The sequence below is a fragment of the Cynara cardunculus genome, assembly GCF_001531365.2.
Source record: "Cynara cardunculus var. scolymus isolate 2C chromosome LG 6, CcrdV1, whole genome shotgun sequence".
In the NCBI taxonomy this organism is placed as follows: domain Eukaryota; kingdom Viridiplantae; phylum Streptophyta; class Magnoliopsida; order Asterales; family Asteraceae; genus Cynara; species Cynara cardunculus.
The window spans coordinates 5,503,753-5,520,556 of record NC_037533.1 but is presented as its reverse complement, the minus strand read 5'-3'; the positions used below and the strand labels follow the sequence as shown (position 1 = coordinate 5,520,556).

Below are 16,804 nucleotides of genomic sequence, written 5' to 3'. Positions count from 1 at the left end.
TTTTTGTCAAATATTTTATAATATAGTATAGATATAGATATAGCTTTTCAAAACTCAAAAGTGATACTGAATATTGATTATAACTAACTCAAATTAAAAAATTAAGTTTTATTTTAAATAAAATAAATTAAAAGAATCATTTTTATTAAAAAAAAAGTTTCAAACATGTACACCTACGGTTGTATCTAATAGCATCTACAAAAGCAAAAGCTATGTTATAATTTTTTTTAATAAAATATTAATTTTAGCATTAACCATTTTATTAAAATATTCAATATATATAATAAAATATTATTTTTCTCTGTTAACATTTATCTTTGATACCTCTTATTAGTCAAAAATATTGAATTACTATAAAGTTTTAGAAATTTCTTTAAAAATAAGTATTTCTCTAAAGTGAGATTTTCATATTTTCTGTCTTTCTTTTTTCTATTTTACCATACAATATAACATAACCGTTGTAACACAAAATTATAAATTTCTATTATAACATAATCGTTAGTAATGCTGTAATGGTTTCAAKATTTTAAAGTAAGAAATGGCTCTATGCCAAGAAATTGGTGCAATTCTAACTTTGACAACCAAAAATCATCACAGAAATCAAATTTTTTTCTTCTAAAGATGTACATTTTCAAGATGATTCATGCTAGAGATGGACATGAGAAAACACAAAAAAACCGGTTAACATCTGGATCAGGACCAATTACATAARCAAGGAGCTTCCATAACCAAAAAATGAAGTCACAATCTCATTGCCATCTTACKTACATATCTGCAGCCAAAAGAAGTGGTTAGTTGATCCAATAGCAGGTCCGTCCTTATCTCCTASTCAACGGTAGCACTTTCAGACACTCGTCATTCAGCCATGGTTGGAATACGTCTTCGTTGGGCACATGCTGTACCACGAAAAAGCAAAAGATATATAAGTAGATTCAATAATAGGTGCTGATTTTTCCATGGGCCAAAATGTCTAAGCTTAACAAACATACACAATGGAATATCAAAAGATGGCGGTGTCCTAGAACATGCTAACCTTTTTGGTAACCGTGAGTTTCTGGGTGCACATTCCCATGGGCACCACCCTCCGGTGGCCCTGAGGGAACTTGACCTTTTAAAAGCAAACCCAAGATCTTATCAGTTGAGAAGCGAATATTTGGAGTTGACCTGGCACTAGGTCAACTTTGATTCATTCGACTTGTTCTATGGACTGGTCACTAGTGCACCATATTCATAACGTGTCTGGGCCAAGCTTGCAACTAATCCCATGGGCCCTGAAGTTAACAGTCAAACAAACCCTCGTGGACCTCTCGTTGAGCTACTCCTTATGGTTCACTAATGCACCTTACGCATCCAGACACAACCACCACAATGTTTCAAGGCAAAAAGTAAACAACACTGAAAACTTGAAGTTTCAATTTTACAACAGAGAAACCTTTTATTGGTTTTGTGGTGGGTTTTGACAAATGGGAAGTGAGTTAARGAAGACGCAGAGAAAGTACAAATATATAGCAAATAATAAAATATTAGCGGTCAAAGGATAGGCCTCCCAACACGCAAATAGGATGGAAACAGGACATAAATCATAGAAAACAAAAGATAAAGAAAATAAAATGGATTTGTGTTGATCTACATGAGACTAAGTGGATATAAATAGTAGCCTACGGCCCTACTACATCCTCATGTTTGTGTAAGTTGAGTTGTGCTGGATAGAAGACATCACACAGTCACAACACCAAGGTAATRAAATGGGATGGGGGAGATTAGGGATGACATCATAGTACCATAAAAGTAGAAGCTAAAAAATTTAGTTAAACCATTCATCAACTTGTATTAAAAAGAAGATCTTGTCAGGAAAGAAGTAAACATAAACAGATGCAATACAACCTAATATGACAATATTATTATTATGTTGAAAAATATGATAAAAATTCAAACTTAAAGCTTATATATACAAGATAATCTATATTTTGGATTCATATGCTTTCTGAAAGAAGAGAGTACAGATTTAATACGAGAGATAATAAAGCAACCAGCCCTGAAAAGTAATTCATGAGAAATATAATTTCTTCAGAAAGCTTACTTCTAGCCAGAAGCAAAACATCCGCAAGAGATTAAGAGCTCTAGGTCGCTCATTCTGGGCAGCTTGAAGTTTCCTCCTAAAACTTGCTGCATGATTAAGGTAATAAAAAAATTCAATGCTAAATAATAGAAAAACTTAAGTTATACAAATTGTAGTTTGAACAAAAAAAGCAAGCAGAAACTAGATGCATACAAGGGAGTTTCTAGAAGGAAAAACCATAAGATTATGCACGAAAATAAGCAATTAAAAGTTGCAAATATAAAGAAACTTGAACAGAGCATCTACATGATTGATTCTTCTAGAGGAATGAGACATGTGAGAGTGTCTTGCCAACTGACACAACTCACATGAGAACTCAGAAAGTCGACCCTTCGCTTCTTTATAATCAGAACAAATGATGCCCTAACCAGCGATAAGCAACTATCATACTAGTAAAGGTCACTCGGCTCCATAAATATAATGYCTCTAAAGAATTTCATCCCTAGTTCCAGAAAGAATGTTAGAAGATAATTGAACTTCTTAGTAATTAGTTTAGTTGATAATAAAGATTTATGGTATGAATGTGAAATTAATGTTGGGTTTCTGCAGTGACTTGGTCAAGATGTCTACGAGCTGATCATAGGCTTGTTATTGAACCCATAACATGGTTATATATGATTATGAGGTAGTGGACTTCTTTATGTTTGCTCCTCCCACAAAAGACTTGGTTACATGATATGTTTTTAGCCGCCTCAGTTWGTCAGTTGGTGTTCCGGGCTCTCCCTGACCCAAGTCATTTTGTAAGCAAGATTGGTCATGGCCAGAGATGCATAGTATGCATTCTAACAAGAGACAGCAAGTTGTTTCCTGCTCTGTCATGTTAAAAGGTTGTTGGCTATAAAGTAGAGAATATCTCATGGTTGACCTCTGAATAACAGGAGCATCAGAAGTCTTGCAATTTTATATTTCTTAGAAAAACTTGGCAACTTTCCTGACTGAGCCGATGAATGAGTCTGCTATCCAAGCATGCCACAATCATAGAAGTTGCTTCAGCAAAGTAAGAACACCAAATGTGATGATAATACCTCCAATCCTAGTATCAGACCACAAAATCAGCGACCACCAGGTCAGCAATACCTAAAATAAATCAGATGTGAAAGCAATGTCACCTACATAATCGATATTATGTGTTTGCCTTGCCAATGTCTGTAGTAAACTGCATAGCTGTATGGACAAGCCAAACAGCTAGAGAATCTCAAAGAACCGTCTTAAACCAGGCCAAATGGAGTGTTTCAAGACACATAGACAGCAGAAAACATGGAAGACTTTAGACTCCTATAAAACTTGAAAGAAAAAGGAAAATCACGGTAGTTGATCCATATATATGTCCTCTAAAAATGAATTCAGAAAAATCTTCTTGATATCCAAACTAGTAGCGACCTGTGTAAGTCAATGTTTGCCAACATTGGATACCAGGATAGGTGCTGCTGATGCTGCTGCTGTAGAATCCTCACTCAAACTTGAAAAGTTGATTAATACAATGTCAAGATATATTCCAAAACAGAGAGGTGACCCAGAAGCTATACACAGTAGAATAGAATAGGATTCTGAGTCACCTTAACCAACATAAGAGGAAGTTAAGTATCTCATATTTGTAGAACTATAGCCYTATAGCAACAGACACAAACGTAAGAGGACTCAATGCCAAGTTTGCTGAAGATAGATTTTGTAAAAAGTTGGAAGTAAAATGCTGTCATTGTCACTCCTAAAGGGTTTCAAAGAAGGTCAGAATTGAATATGAACGTAGGCAGAAAACTTAATAAATATAGACAAAAAGGTCATCATGGTTTTTAGTAGTTACACCAACGTAGCATGTGAAGACRAGTATGACAATTATCAACTATTAAAATAAACTTGGTTAGGCAATGGCCGCTAACAAAATGTATAGCCATACCGATGTCACAAGAAAAAACRCATTCAACTGAAGAAAACAAATTACAACTGAACCAACCAGGTTTGTGGCTGCATCATGATGGGTGGTGCCAATTACCAGAAAACTAGGCACAGGTGAGGATTAGGGATCAGAACAGAGACTCCAAAAACGGCCATRACTGACAATTGGAAAAGGTAGGTCAAGGATATGGCGATTTATAGGGTTGACACATGGTATGAAGGATTGGAATGTGTTTCACAGAAGTAGGCCAGATATCATCAAGRGCAATGACTAAGACGGTTATGTAAAAAGCTGAGATATGAGGTCATAGAATCACAAAGTGAAATCTAATAAAGGGGAAGTACTGATGAAACCGCGAAGACAAGAGTAAAGCTACCGTTAGCAAGAAAAGTTGAAAGCCAAATAGACAATTGATGATGTCATAGCTGCTGGTCAAGCGAGCAGACAATCACAACCAAATTTTTTTGAATACCCAGAATCAAACAAGAATGCAAAGCAAGAGAACAAGGTAAAACCAGGTAAGCAAGTGATGAAGAACAATTCACAGATAATTGAAATTAGTAAGACAGAACAAGAATAGAGTAAATCAGCTGATTTGATTGAATGAAAAGCTAAAAACAAAATAGAGAATCTAGGGAAAACTTCCCTCTCTCAAAGCCTTAGCCAAGAGCCAATTACAATTTAGGAAAAATAACAGAATACCTCCTCTTCCCAGCCTCTCCCTTATTTAAGTACTTCACCTCTAACTAACTTTCTTAGCCACTTTCCTTTTCTACCCTTTTGGACCTTCTAGAATATACCTTCAAAATACTTGGTTTATGTGGGCTTTAGTCCATAACAATTGGATCCRGAGTAATCAATTGGATCCGTAACATTACTCCGCCCTTCAATTAAAGTCTTGTCCTCAAGACTTGCATCCGGAAATTGGCTTTTAATGACCAACGCATCTTCCCACGTTGCCTCGYCCATCGAACGATCCTTCCAGTGAATTAACCATTGTAACACTGAATCATTGTGAGACCTAACCGTGCGTTCTGCAAGAATAGCAACTGGAAACAGCATATCGGTTGTGTTTATCTCTAAYTCCGGGGGAAGAATTTGCTCCACTGTGGCTGATACTACGGCCTTCTTTAACAAAGAAACATGAAAGACCGGGTGCACTTTTGAAGAAGCCGGTAACTCCAATTTGTAAGCRACTGGTCCAATTYGATTCACAATTTTAAACGGCCCAAAAAACCTTGCTGTCAATTTCTGATGTATACGAGGAGCAACTTACATTTGTCGATATGGCTTCAATTTCATACGATTCTGGATGGTAGGCGGAACTCATACGCAACTGAGTACCTTGCAATCGAAAGATTTATTGCCAAAAATGGCTCAAAAATAATGAATCATGATCTCTAACAACGGACTTCAAAATCCCATGATGACGAACGACTTCACGGACAGAAATATCGGCAATTGACTTTGCAGTATAYGAGTGTTTTAAGAGTATGAAATGGTTGTATTTCGAGAGTCCATCTACCACTACTAACACTGCATCATAACCTTTAGACTTGGGYAATCCCAAAATGAAATCCATCGTAAAATGTTCCCAAAATCGCATCAGGGATGTCCAACGGCTGTAAGAGGCCACCCGGAGTAGTAGAACTAGCCTTACATCATTGGCATAAGTCACAAGCTTTAACAAACTGTTGGACAGCGGCTATCATTCCCGGCCAATACAAAGTAGAAGCCAAAYGTCGATAAGTGCGATAATAGCCAGAATGACCTCTGRATGCCAATTTATGGAATTCTTCRAGCAAYGATGGAATAAACTTAGAAGCTCGCGAAATGACCAAACGATCTTTGTAGAATAAAATGCCATGATGAACCGAATAACCRGGCTGGCTCGCCTGATCGTGTTGCCAATCCTGAATAATTTTCTAAATTTCCGCATCATTTCTGGCTTCGTCAATGAGTTAGGCCCCTTACAGCCATATCGGGTACGATGCGATTGACTRTAACTCGCCTTCTTCAGCCCGTCTGGACAATGCATCAGCCGCCCTATTCTCRCGGCCCGGCTTATAACAAATCTCAAACTGATAACCCAGTAATTCCGCCACCCAATTTTGTTGATCYAGACTTGTTACCCGTTGTTGAAGCAAAAACTTTAAACGCTTTTGGTCGGTATAAACCGTGAAACGAGTTCCTAATAAATAAGAACGCCAATGTTGAATCGCCAAAACCAACGCCATGATCTCCCGTTCATAAGCGGACTTGGCCAAATTATGCTCACTTAACGCCTTACTAAAGTAAGCAATTGGTCGTTGTTGTTGCATTAACACAGCCCCAATTCCTTTGCCCGAAGCATAACATTCCACAACAAATGGAAGTTGTCAGTCTRGGAAAGCCAATAATGGAGYCGTGACCAAAGCATTTTTCAAAGSTTCAAATGCTTGTTGAGCTTCCGAATTCCAAAAGAAGGAATCTTTCTTYGTTAAATCARTTAAGAGCTTCGTAATACTTCCGTAGTGTCGAACAAACTTCCGATAGTACCCTGTGAGGCTAGAAAACCTCGCAACCCTTTTAATTGTTTGGGTAATGGCTAGGGGTGGCAAAAAATGACCCAACCCGCTAACCCAACCCAAACCTAACCCAGAATTAGCAGGTTGGGTTGAGATTTTCAACCCACTTAAATAAATGGGTCAACCCGCCTAACCCATTTAAATAAATTAGTTGGGTTGGGTTGAATTTTTCAACCTGTTTTCAACCTATTTAAAATATTATAAAATTTTATTTTATTCTTAATATTATATCTAGTATTCTAATTTTTTATTTTGTTTTATTCTTAATTAAAGATTCTACCATCGTGAGATGAAAATCCAAACTTCAATTGCCTCCATTACTCCATTATCGCTCCAAAGTCCAATCCAACTCTTCAAGTTTGTTGTTCACCTCTCGATCTCACGATCTCGGCTCTCTCTCCGTACAACGTTTTTCTTCCTCTCGGCTCTCTCTCCGTCCAACATTTGTCTAATTGTCTCCTTCTCAGTTTTCTCTCCGTCTAGGCGTCCAACATTAGTGGGTCAACCCAGGTTCAACCCATTTATTTAACAGGTTGGTTTAAGTAAATTGTAAACAGGTCAACCCGCTATCAACCCATTTAGGTAACAGGTTGGGTTAGGTTGAAAATTTTCAACCCATTTAATAAATGGGTTGGGTATTAAATGGGTTAGGTTGAAATTTTCAACCTGTTTAATAAATGGGTTAAACCCGAACCCAACCTAACCCAACCTGACTCATTGCCGCCCCTAGTAMTAGCCATGCTAAAACTGCCTCAATCTTCTTGGGATCCATTGCAACTCCGCTGCTGCTGATTATGTGGCCCAAATACTCGATTGACTGTTGGCCAAACGAACACTTCTTTTGGTTAACCACAAATGATTATCCAATAAAATTTGAAGCACGGCCCGCAAATCAGCCACATGTCTAGACCAAGAAGGGTTGTAGACAAGGATATCGTCGAAGAAAACGACTACATACTTGTATACTAACGGACAAAAAACATCATTCACCACAGCTAGAAATGTCGCCGGAGCGTTTGTAAGCCCAAACGGCATTACCAAATATTCGTAATGACCATCATGAGTGCGGAAAGCAGTCTTTTCAATACTGTCCGGCGTCATCCTAATCTRATTATACCMTRATTTCAAGTCCAATTTCRAAAAATATTGRGCACCTTTTAACTCATCGATGAGCTCGTCCACTACCGGAATTAGGAACTTATCGGGTATAGTAACTTTGTTAAGGGCCCGATAATCAACGCACATTCGCCACGAGTGATMTTTCTTTCGTACCAATATAACGGGGCTCGAAAAGACGCTCTTACTTGGACGAATCATTCCCAAATTCAATAATTCCTATACTTGCCTCTCAATTTCAGCCTTTTGAATGTGAGGATAACGATAGGGACGAACACAGSTTGGTTCATGCGGAGTAATCAACGAAACTCGATGGTCATGAGTGCGTTCGGGTGGCAGACCCGTCGGGTCACGAAACACAGCTGAAAAGTTGTTGAATAGTGCCTGTAAATCACGATGTTGTGTTACGGACAACGTCTCAACTTCTGCCGACTTACGCCGCCCAAGATCTGCTGCTAGAAGAGTAGGTGATGTAACCATCAAGGATAACCAAGTATGAAGCGACGTYTGCGATACTTGGGATTTGCCAAAACCTTGGAGGTATACCGAGGTGCCCTGATATTGGAAACAATTCGACGATTRTTCCCAATTATGAATAAYATCACCTAGCCTTTTGAGCCATTCCRTACCCAGCACCATATCTAAATGCCCCATGTCAAAYACCAATGCTTCAACGTCGAATTCACATGCTCCCACCAATACTTTMAAGTTCAGACAACGCTGATTAACGAAAATCTTATGGCCATTGCCCAGCTGAATGTTGATACCCGAAAAAMACTTGCAGCCAAACCCAAAGCARTTACTAATTTCCGTGAGACGAAGTTATGGGTGGCTCCGCTRTCCACCAAAATTACCACAGGAATTCCGGCAATTACCCCTTCAATTTTCAATGTTGTCCCACCGGTCGACGAATTAGACRAAACTTCTAAAAATTCCAACGCGGTACATAACCCGACTGGGATATYGGYTTCGTCGTGAACCACTTGTTCATCGATCGTATCCATCATATGAATCTCACCATTGTCGCCCATTGTTTCATCCTCACCCAACAAAAGTATCTGCAATTTTCCTTTYGGACATTTGTGAGTTGGACAGAATTGTTGTCCACAACGGAAACATAACCCCTTTTTCTGTCTCTCCTCCCATTCTGTGCGTGTAAGAGATCAAACCCCCCGATTGCGATTAATGAACTGAGCGTTGTCGAGTGGRGACGCCCCTGGGATACGCGACAAGGAAAACGAACGACCTGGATCCGGACGTTGAAGTGTGTTTTTATCGCTATTAGGGGAAATATTGGGCYTTTTTAACTCGTAGCGGCCCAACGAAGTGGGTCGAGTATCGTAAGAATGCACATTAGTTAATCCACTCCCACCCTTGTAACAAAATCGAGATAGAGCCATGTTGTCGGACGARGGATGGATCATCTCCTCKACATCCTTTGCCAAATACATAGCATCAAGCCGGGATTGAGGACGATGTAGACGTACCCATCGTTYAACCTCATCCCGTAGGCCCGCAACAAAATAACCCATAGCCTGAGGTTCCGACAATCGAGGAACCAATGATAACAGATATTCAAAATCGTCTATGTAATCGTGAATAGATGCTACCTACTTAATCATCGCTAGTTGCTCATATGGGTTCTGTATCTCGAGGCCGCTAAAACGTTGTAGCAGTTCCCGGGTGAATTGTTCCCAAGTGATCGAATYGTAAATCTGGCTAACAATCGTGAACCAGTGTTGAGCGACGCCTTCCATGCTTAACTGCGCCAAATGAATTCGAAGGTGAAAAGGCGTACCATGAATATCGAAATACAATTCTGCTTTCTTAATCCACCCTTGCAGATCAAAACCATGAAATTCCGGCAGCTTAATCTTCTTTACGGCCCAAGGAAATCCTTGTGAAGATCCCGATTGTGAGCAGAGAATTGAAGGACTCCCACCCRACGCCATTGCGAATCCTCCTCCCATAGTAAAACCGGAATTGGAGATACCCCCTCCCCCCTGATTCACTGAAATATCACCCACCAACAGTGTCGGAATGATGGGAGAACCGCTGGACACCATCGACRGTCCTCCAGTATCCGAGTTAGGCTGCTTACCTTGTTGTTTGACCCACGACATTACAATTTTGCRAAATTCCTCCTCCTCTGCACGATCTCCCTCCCAAGCATTAATCGCYGTTTTGATTTCCAAAACATCCGACTTAAGTTGCTGGAGTTGTTCATCATGTTGATCGAGACGGGTTTGTTGGGCTCTTGTTTACATGGACACACAACAGGTCGAGGCAGGTCGGACGAGTGATGAAGAACAATTCACAGATTACTGAAATTAGTAAGAAGACAGAACAAGAATAGAGTAAATCGRCTGATTTGATTGAATGAAAAGCTAATAACAAAATAGGGAATCCAGGGAAAACTTCCCTCTCTCAAAGCCTTAGCCAAGAGCCAATTACAATTTAGGAAAAATAACAAAATACCTCCTCTTCCCAGCCTCTCCCTTATTTAAGCACTTCACCTCTAACTAACTTTCTTAGCCACTTTCTTTTCTACCCTTTTGGACCTTCTAGAATATACCTTTAAAATASTTGGTTTATGTGGGCTTTGGTCCATAACAATTRGATYCGTAACAACAAGAAAGGCAAGGGATTACAATTACGAAAATGGTACCCCACTTGGGAGCCTCTGCAGAAAATACATGGACCTCAAAGGAAGGAGATGGCAGTTCATGCTTAATCGCAACAATGTTTGAACAACATAGTTACATGTCCACATTATTGCTTCCATTGACACAATTTCAGTTTATTGGTTATTCAATTGCTTTGATTATTATTCTTTCGATACTAGTATTTCATAACCATTATTATGCATGATTTATTCTATGTTGATGCAGTTACTTGTTGAACATTGTTGTTCATCCCTTACATTTTCCCACCCAAGTTTCAAGGTGAGGGATGTAAGTTGAGTGATGAGGGAAGATTATTGAGTAGTTGGAGATTTAGATATTAGGTGGTAATGGTTAGACTAATGTAACTAATTTACCCTTATGTGTATTTGTATTGAACATTATGTCTAATGACATTGCGTATATTTCAAAACCAAGAGTCAATAGACTTTATTGTTAATTGAGACTCTAACCCACTTCCCATGTCGGGTAACGATTTWGGTTACGGGCGTCAGAAGTGAGGGTTGTCACATACATGCCAAAGTAGCACTACAACCWTACTGCACTTTCAAAGACACTTGAATAGAGAGCCTTAATCATTTTTCTCAAAACTAGAGCAGCAACTGAAATATAGAACTTGAGTTAATAAACCAGACAAGGGAAAGTCAAAGATTACAAGTTGACAAGGCCAAGTCAATGGTGGCTGAAAGTGATGGGTTAAGGCTTGTACTAGAAGTCATGACATGTAGAGATAGGACTCGAGCATAAATTCCCATTTTTTTGAATCGATTTGATCCATGTTCCATTTTCCATTTTCCATTTTGTGAGTCCCTTAACTTTTCGGGCATCTAACATCGTTTTCATTTTCTTCACCCCATATAAATGAAACCTACAAAATGAAAATCATAATGGCCAAAACAAATAAAGTGTAAGGATTCTATAGATGAAGCTAGGAACAAATAAGAAAAAGTKGGCCGACAAGATGAACACAAAGAAACACTAACAAAAATCTTAAAGGCAAATATATTGAAATGACATAATTCTCTTTAACACCATCAATATAAGAACATACAACAGCTYTGTTGGCAGCAGACCTCAAACCAAAGGGATTGTAATAACCACCGCTGGGGAAAAAAAGTAAAAGAATGTCTCCTATGTAAAARAACATCAATTTAAAGAACTAGACTCCATTATCTATACTGGTTACATCATCAATCATCAATATTGTTCAGTTCATTAAGGTTATCAATCGTCTAAAGTCAAACTAGAAATTATGCAGAAGAGAAAAAAAAAGATTTGAGGTATCCGGTAGAAATCAGATATGTTATACAAGAAAACATTTTTATTGAACCTGTGCATTAAACAATTCAACTTACTAGGGACGTCATCAAGCACCGACTTTGTCACACCATCCAATGCAGATGATATTGCCCTGTAACGCAAAGGTAAAAGACGGCATATTGGCTTTTCTTGCTCCACATATTCTGAAAGTTTTTCATACTCTTCCTGATTGTATGGCTGTCTAAGAATACGCATGAGCTTCTCCTTTAGCTGAAAAGAACAGAATTATTGAGATTGGGAACTAAACTCACAACAGAGAGAACTGGAACAATACTAAAAAACATAAATAATATGGTCAACATATACAGCAGAAGGAAATACATACAGATGGTTCTTTTTTTGCAGTTATTTGTTGTTTATTGTTTACTTCACTGCAATCCTGAAGATTATCCCAAATCAGAATATCTGAACCAGAACTTGTAGGCTTCTCTTCATAATTCACTCGTTTTCCTTCATAGACAAATGCACCATATTCAGAGTGTATGCAACCATCTAGCAACAACCGGTAGCAAGAGTCCACAGGGACATCATGGAAAGGATCTGATATACACGTATGCTCCTTAATCTTTTTTTTCCTTGAGATTTCTTTGGTGGTTGAAACCTCCCCTTTTTTTCCATGCAGAGTCCGTTTTACCTTCTGATTGATTTGCCTACCCCSCATATCTTCCGAGGAGTTCACTTTATCTCCACTGTTACCAACGCTAATATTTGTATAAGTTGGGAGATCATACCCATATGACTTGTCCTGCTCTTCATACTCCAGAAATTTTACAGCCTCATCATTTCTGGAAATTTTAAGCTTATACGATTTGCCATTTTCTGTGAGTTCCTTYAAAAACATGCAATATTGAGGATCTTTATCGTTTGCATATTCATTTTCATCTTCAGCAATGACTTCCTGCGTAGAGGATTTTCTCTGTTCGTTAGTGTCGGTCAAGAAACTAAGAAGCCATGCATAGTCATCATCGACATCCCCAAATACGCGGCCATCCACTACTTTGTTAAAGTGTTGTTTACTAGAATTTCTCTTTGATCGCCTGGTACGATTCTCATCATGACGGTCCCTCATATTTGGATCAACAGTCAATATTCCAGCTCATTATGACCAGCTGCATAAGATATGAAACAAGCTTTTATCCGGCAATAGAACCAACAAATCACTCCTCTGGTTRAACTTGAAAAACTTCTGGTCATAAAGAGTACAAAGTAATGGAAAAAGAGACRATCAACATGAATTCTGTGAATGTAAATTTCTAATATTCAAGCATGCATAAAGCTGAAAAGTAGTTTAGGTCATGCAAATGATTATTGCAACAGATATTAGTGGATAAATCCTACCAAGTCTGTGCTGTTGGAGAAGAATAATTTAATAATCCAAATGAGCCTTAGAAATCAAGATCTTCTTTCACGAAGCTGCAAAGCATTTTGAACTATTCCATAAGATACATAAACTTCTAAATCATAACTTACTTCCCTAAGGGGCTGTTTGTTTGCATCTGAATATTCGGTCAGATGAATTMTTGTTTGGTAAAAAAAATAACATCTTCTGAATAGTACCAACAAGCTCTGAATCGCTCCCTTCTACGTGCCATATCAGTATCATTCAGAGACACTGTTTTTCCACRGTTACCCTTGCTTCTCTCTTATATTGCCCTTGCTACTGGTTTGTCTCTCATCTTCCTCTTGCTACTSGTTCATCTCCTTGATTTGATTGAAATCACAAGAACCTTAACACTTTCAATAGCAAGAACCCTAACAATTTCAGTCACAGGAACCCTAAAAGTTTCGTTAGGAATCTCAATCACAAGGACCCTAACAGTATTTCGTAGTGAAAAGAATACATATTTTATGATGAAGTTTCTGATATTGGGTTGTTGAAAGTGGCATAGATTTGCAATAATGTGAGAGCCATAGACAAAAGATCCATGCATAAAATCCACCGAAGGACTTKTTTTGTATGTTTGTGGATGGGATGCARTAGGTTCTGGAGGCTATTGGGATACCACACCCTTCGTACTGTTCAATCTATTCCTACTTGAAAACTTTGCACGATAGGACCACCCTTCTTATGTTTCATGTTCTTGGACTTTTWGGTGGTTTTGTGTTGTTTCTTTTWAAATCAAATTGTYGTCCAAAATGCAGCAGCCCCAAAATGGATTAACTTTTAGCTAGAGRATTTTCCACTTTCTTCTTGATCACAGGGGTTTCAGACAACAATGATGTGTCTTTGAAAARGTTTGGGGTTACAAGAAAGAAGCCTTCTCAARGTRGACGAAAATGGTTTTTTGTTGTTCAAATGTATAATATTGAAGGTTCTTGTAGCACTGTGATACTAAAGTATGTATATGGATTTTTGTTAGCCCTGATATGCTTTTGTTATACCTCATATAGAGATATTCTTTTGGTATAGTTCTGTGAAGTCAAAATGGCTGCATTTACTTGATCATGGTTTCCATCCAAGTTTATCAATATACGGTAATTTATATATATTTTTTGTAATTTATACTTCAAAGTTACATATAAGCAAAGTTATTTATTAATCCAAAACACATATCAACAGTCATACTTCATTCAGCATTATATCATATAGAAGGTTAAAATGGTAATTTTATGTTATTCAGACTCTCCATTCAGAACACACTTGCCAAACAATCATTTTTCATTTTGTGCCAAATCATRCGGAGCCTCTTAAGTATTCTGATCACTTGATCATCCAGCAGAAAATCATTCAGCTGCTACCAAACAGCCCCTAAGCCAGAAACTCCTAACGAAGCCCATTGAAGATGATTAAATTCTTGCTTGTTAATTTCGGTGTTGAACTATGACGTACTCAGTACTCCACAGCCAATAGTAGTAAATTGCAGAGGTATGATGCATTCAATCCCTCAAAATCAAATGATCACAAGTCTTTCCAGTTCTTCGAGAGGCTGGAGCTCTCCCAGGATCACTGATACTTTTCCCTTTTTACCCTTGATTACCYCTGCGCCACTTTTTACACTTGTCTACTGCTATTACAACTTTATTATTACTACCAGTCTACCACCCCTTACTCCTAACATATCTAAACCTGAAAGCAGCCTTCCAAGGTATAACAAACTATGTGCATTGACAKACCAAGAAAAAACAAAAGCCATGTTTCACACAAGTGCCACACCGACTTTTTCCAAACARATAAGATTTTGAATGTATGTGTCATAATATAAGTGATATCAAAATGCCCACATTTTACTAGAGACTATCACGATCTTGGGTGATATGGACATGCGTAAAAGCTGCATTTAAGGTTAACATGTGCTCGAATCTCATCATACACATAATGAATATCGTCTCCTAGGATACAAACTGAAAGTTGACCAAAATACAGYACTGGTGTATCATTATCAGTAAACACCAGTCCAACAATATCTTAAGTCATTTATTTTAACAAGTGGAGTAAAGAGTGTGAGGATCACAAAGTAAGYTTATCATCTCGAGTCATAAGAGAGAAGAAAAAGAAAGAAAAACCAAGGACTATTGTGTGCAATGCAAAATTGCATGATTCTTAAAGCATATGATTCGAAAGGATTGCAAGATAAAATAATGTTTCTTCTTGCAAGAACAAGATATAAACACACTTGTTTTAGTTGAAACTGCAACAATCTTCGAACCACTCCATGTCAAACATCTGTACATGAATTTCTATGTCAAACATCTATATATGAACTAAAAGAATCAACAATCTTAGTTTCTATGTTGCCTTTTCGATTTACTTCCTTTCTCCATTTCTTTTCATTTTGTAAGTCCCATTTCAGTGATACGTTTGTGGTAGCAAACAGAGTACATCATAGAGTGAATTTGCATCATCTTAGTAAATAGTAAGGARAAAAAAAGATAAATTCTTTATGAAATTAAACTTAATATCAAAATTTCATAAATTTAAATGTTCTGAAAAAGAACAGAAAATCAAATAAGAAAACGCTTACAAGATCATTCCTAGATCTTCATCCAAACATAAAGAACTTAGCCAATAATCTCCACAAAATCTATGAGAAAGTCCAGAGAGTAAGGTGCTTCTACCTTGCTGAATCTCCATATCGGGTGCTTCTACCTTTCTTTTAAGGTGATGTTACAATATTAAAAACCAAATGTTTGAGATTGTATTGGTTCTAAGTTTTATGGGTAAACCAATTCCATGAAAACCTTTCAAAAAAACATGCAAACATGAGAGTTTAACTTGCTTAGACACATGCACAGCAACCACATATTTTTCTTCCCAAAAGCTTACATAATCTTGTCGCATTTTGTGAGTTCTGTTGCACATTGAAAGAACAAAGGATTTCAACYGTGAAGCCGACGGACTGTGATTCGATTTCTTCTCAATTCAATCGGATGTTGGGTCAAACCCTATGCATGAAGTCACATGTTTTAACTCTGGAACACTGATCCATGAAATAATCTAAGCTAAAAAGTGATAGAATACATGGTCAAACACAATCAAACTAAAAGAAACCGATTAAATTCCAAGGGGTAAAAGATAAATCAACAAATAGGAGGGGGACAGATTATGAAACGATCTGTTAGGTAAGTCGCACAAAATTAGAAACATCACACAATCCATTGGTGCACGAAAGCGCCCCACCAACATTGAAGTTTCTTATGGTGTATCACACAAACGATGTGAGAGATGGAATGCAACCTCACCTGATTAGCAAAAGAGGAAAGGCATCATCGGTGGTGGCAGAGTGGAGACCGACGCAGCGGCTGTGGTGACAGACAAAGCAGCAGCAGCAGCAGCAGCAGCAGCAGACGGAGGAGAAAAGGCGCAGACGGTCCACGACGGAGTTGAGAAGCCGCAGCAGCGTCGGTTAGGAGTGTTTAGATTGCTTATTTAAACCAGATTTTATATTATTGCGGTGCCACACCCATAAATATTTTTTTTTAGTGTTTGGATAAATATTTTTTTACCGATCGGATAAATAGTTTATATCAGTGTCAAACCGGTAATAAAAAGTTTTTGAATAAGTTAAATCATTTTAACTTATAATAAGTTGATAAGGACTTTTATAAAAAAGCATAAGTTATTTCAAATAAGCAATTCCAAACACCCCTTTAAAGAGAAATCAGA

The 16,804-nt window shown here is 37.8% G+C and overlaps 1 protein-coding gene across 3 annotated transcripts; it reads right to left on the bottom strand.

Moving 5' to 3' along the window:
- Positions 1-586: 586 nt before the first annotated feature.
- On the bottom strand, positions 587-16,472 carry LOC112514632. 3 transcript variants are annotated; one of them, XM_025121208.1, is made up of 5 exons: positions 16,381-16,472; positions 12,026-12,809; positions 11,736-11,910; positions 2,081-2,166; positions 587-896 (listed from the first exon to the last, which is right to left on the bottom strand). In XM_025121208.1, exons 2-5 carry the CDS (start codon positions 12,767-12,769, stop codon positions 819-821), a joined length of 1,083 nt encoding a protein of 360 aa, XP_024976976.1. In that variant the 5' UTR covers positions 12,770-12,809; positions 16,381-16,472; the 3' UTR covers positions 587-818. The 3 variants fall into 3 exon arrangements, with proteins under 3 accessions (XP_024976976.1, XP_024976978.1, XP_024976977.1); XM_025121210.1 differs by having other exon boundaries at positions 12,026-12,598; XM_025121209.1 differs by lacking the exons at positions 587-896; positions 2,081-2,166 and adding an exon at positions 2,259-3,196.
- Positions 16,473-16,804: the final 332 nt, after the last annotated feature.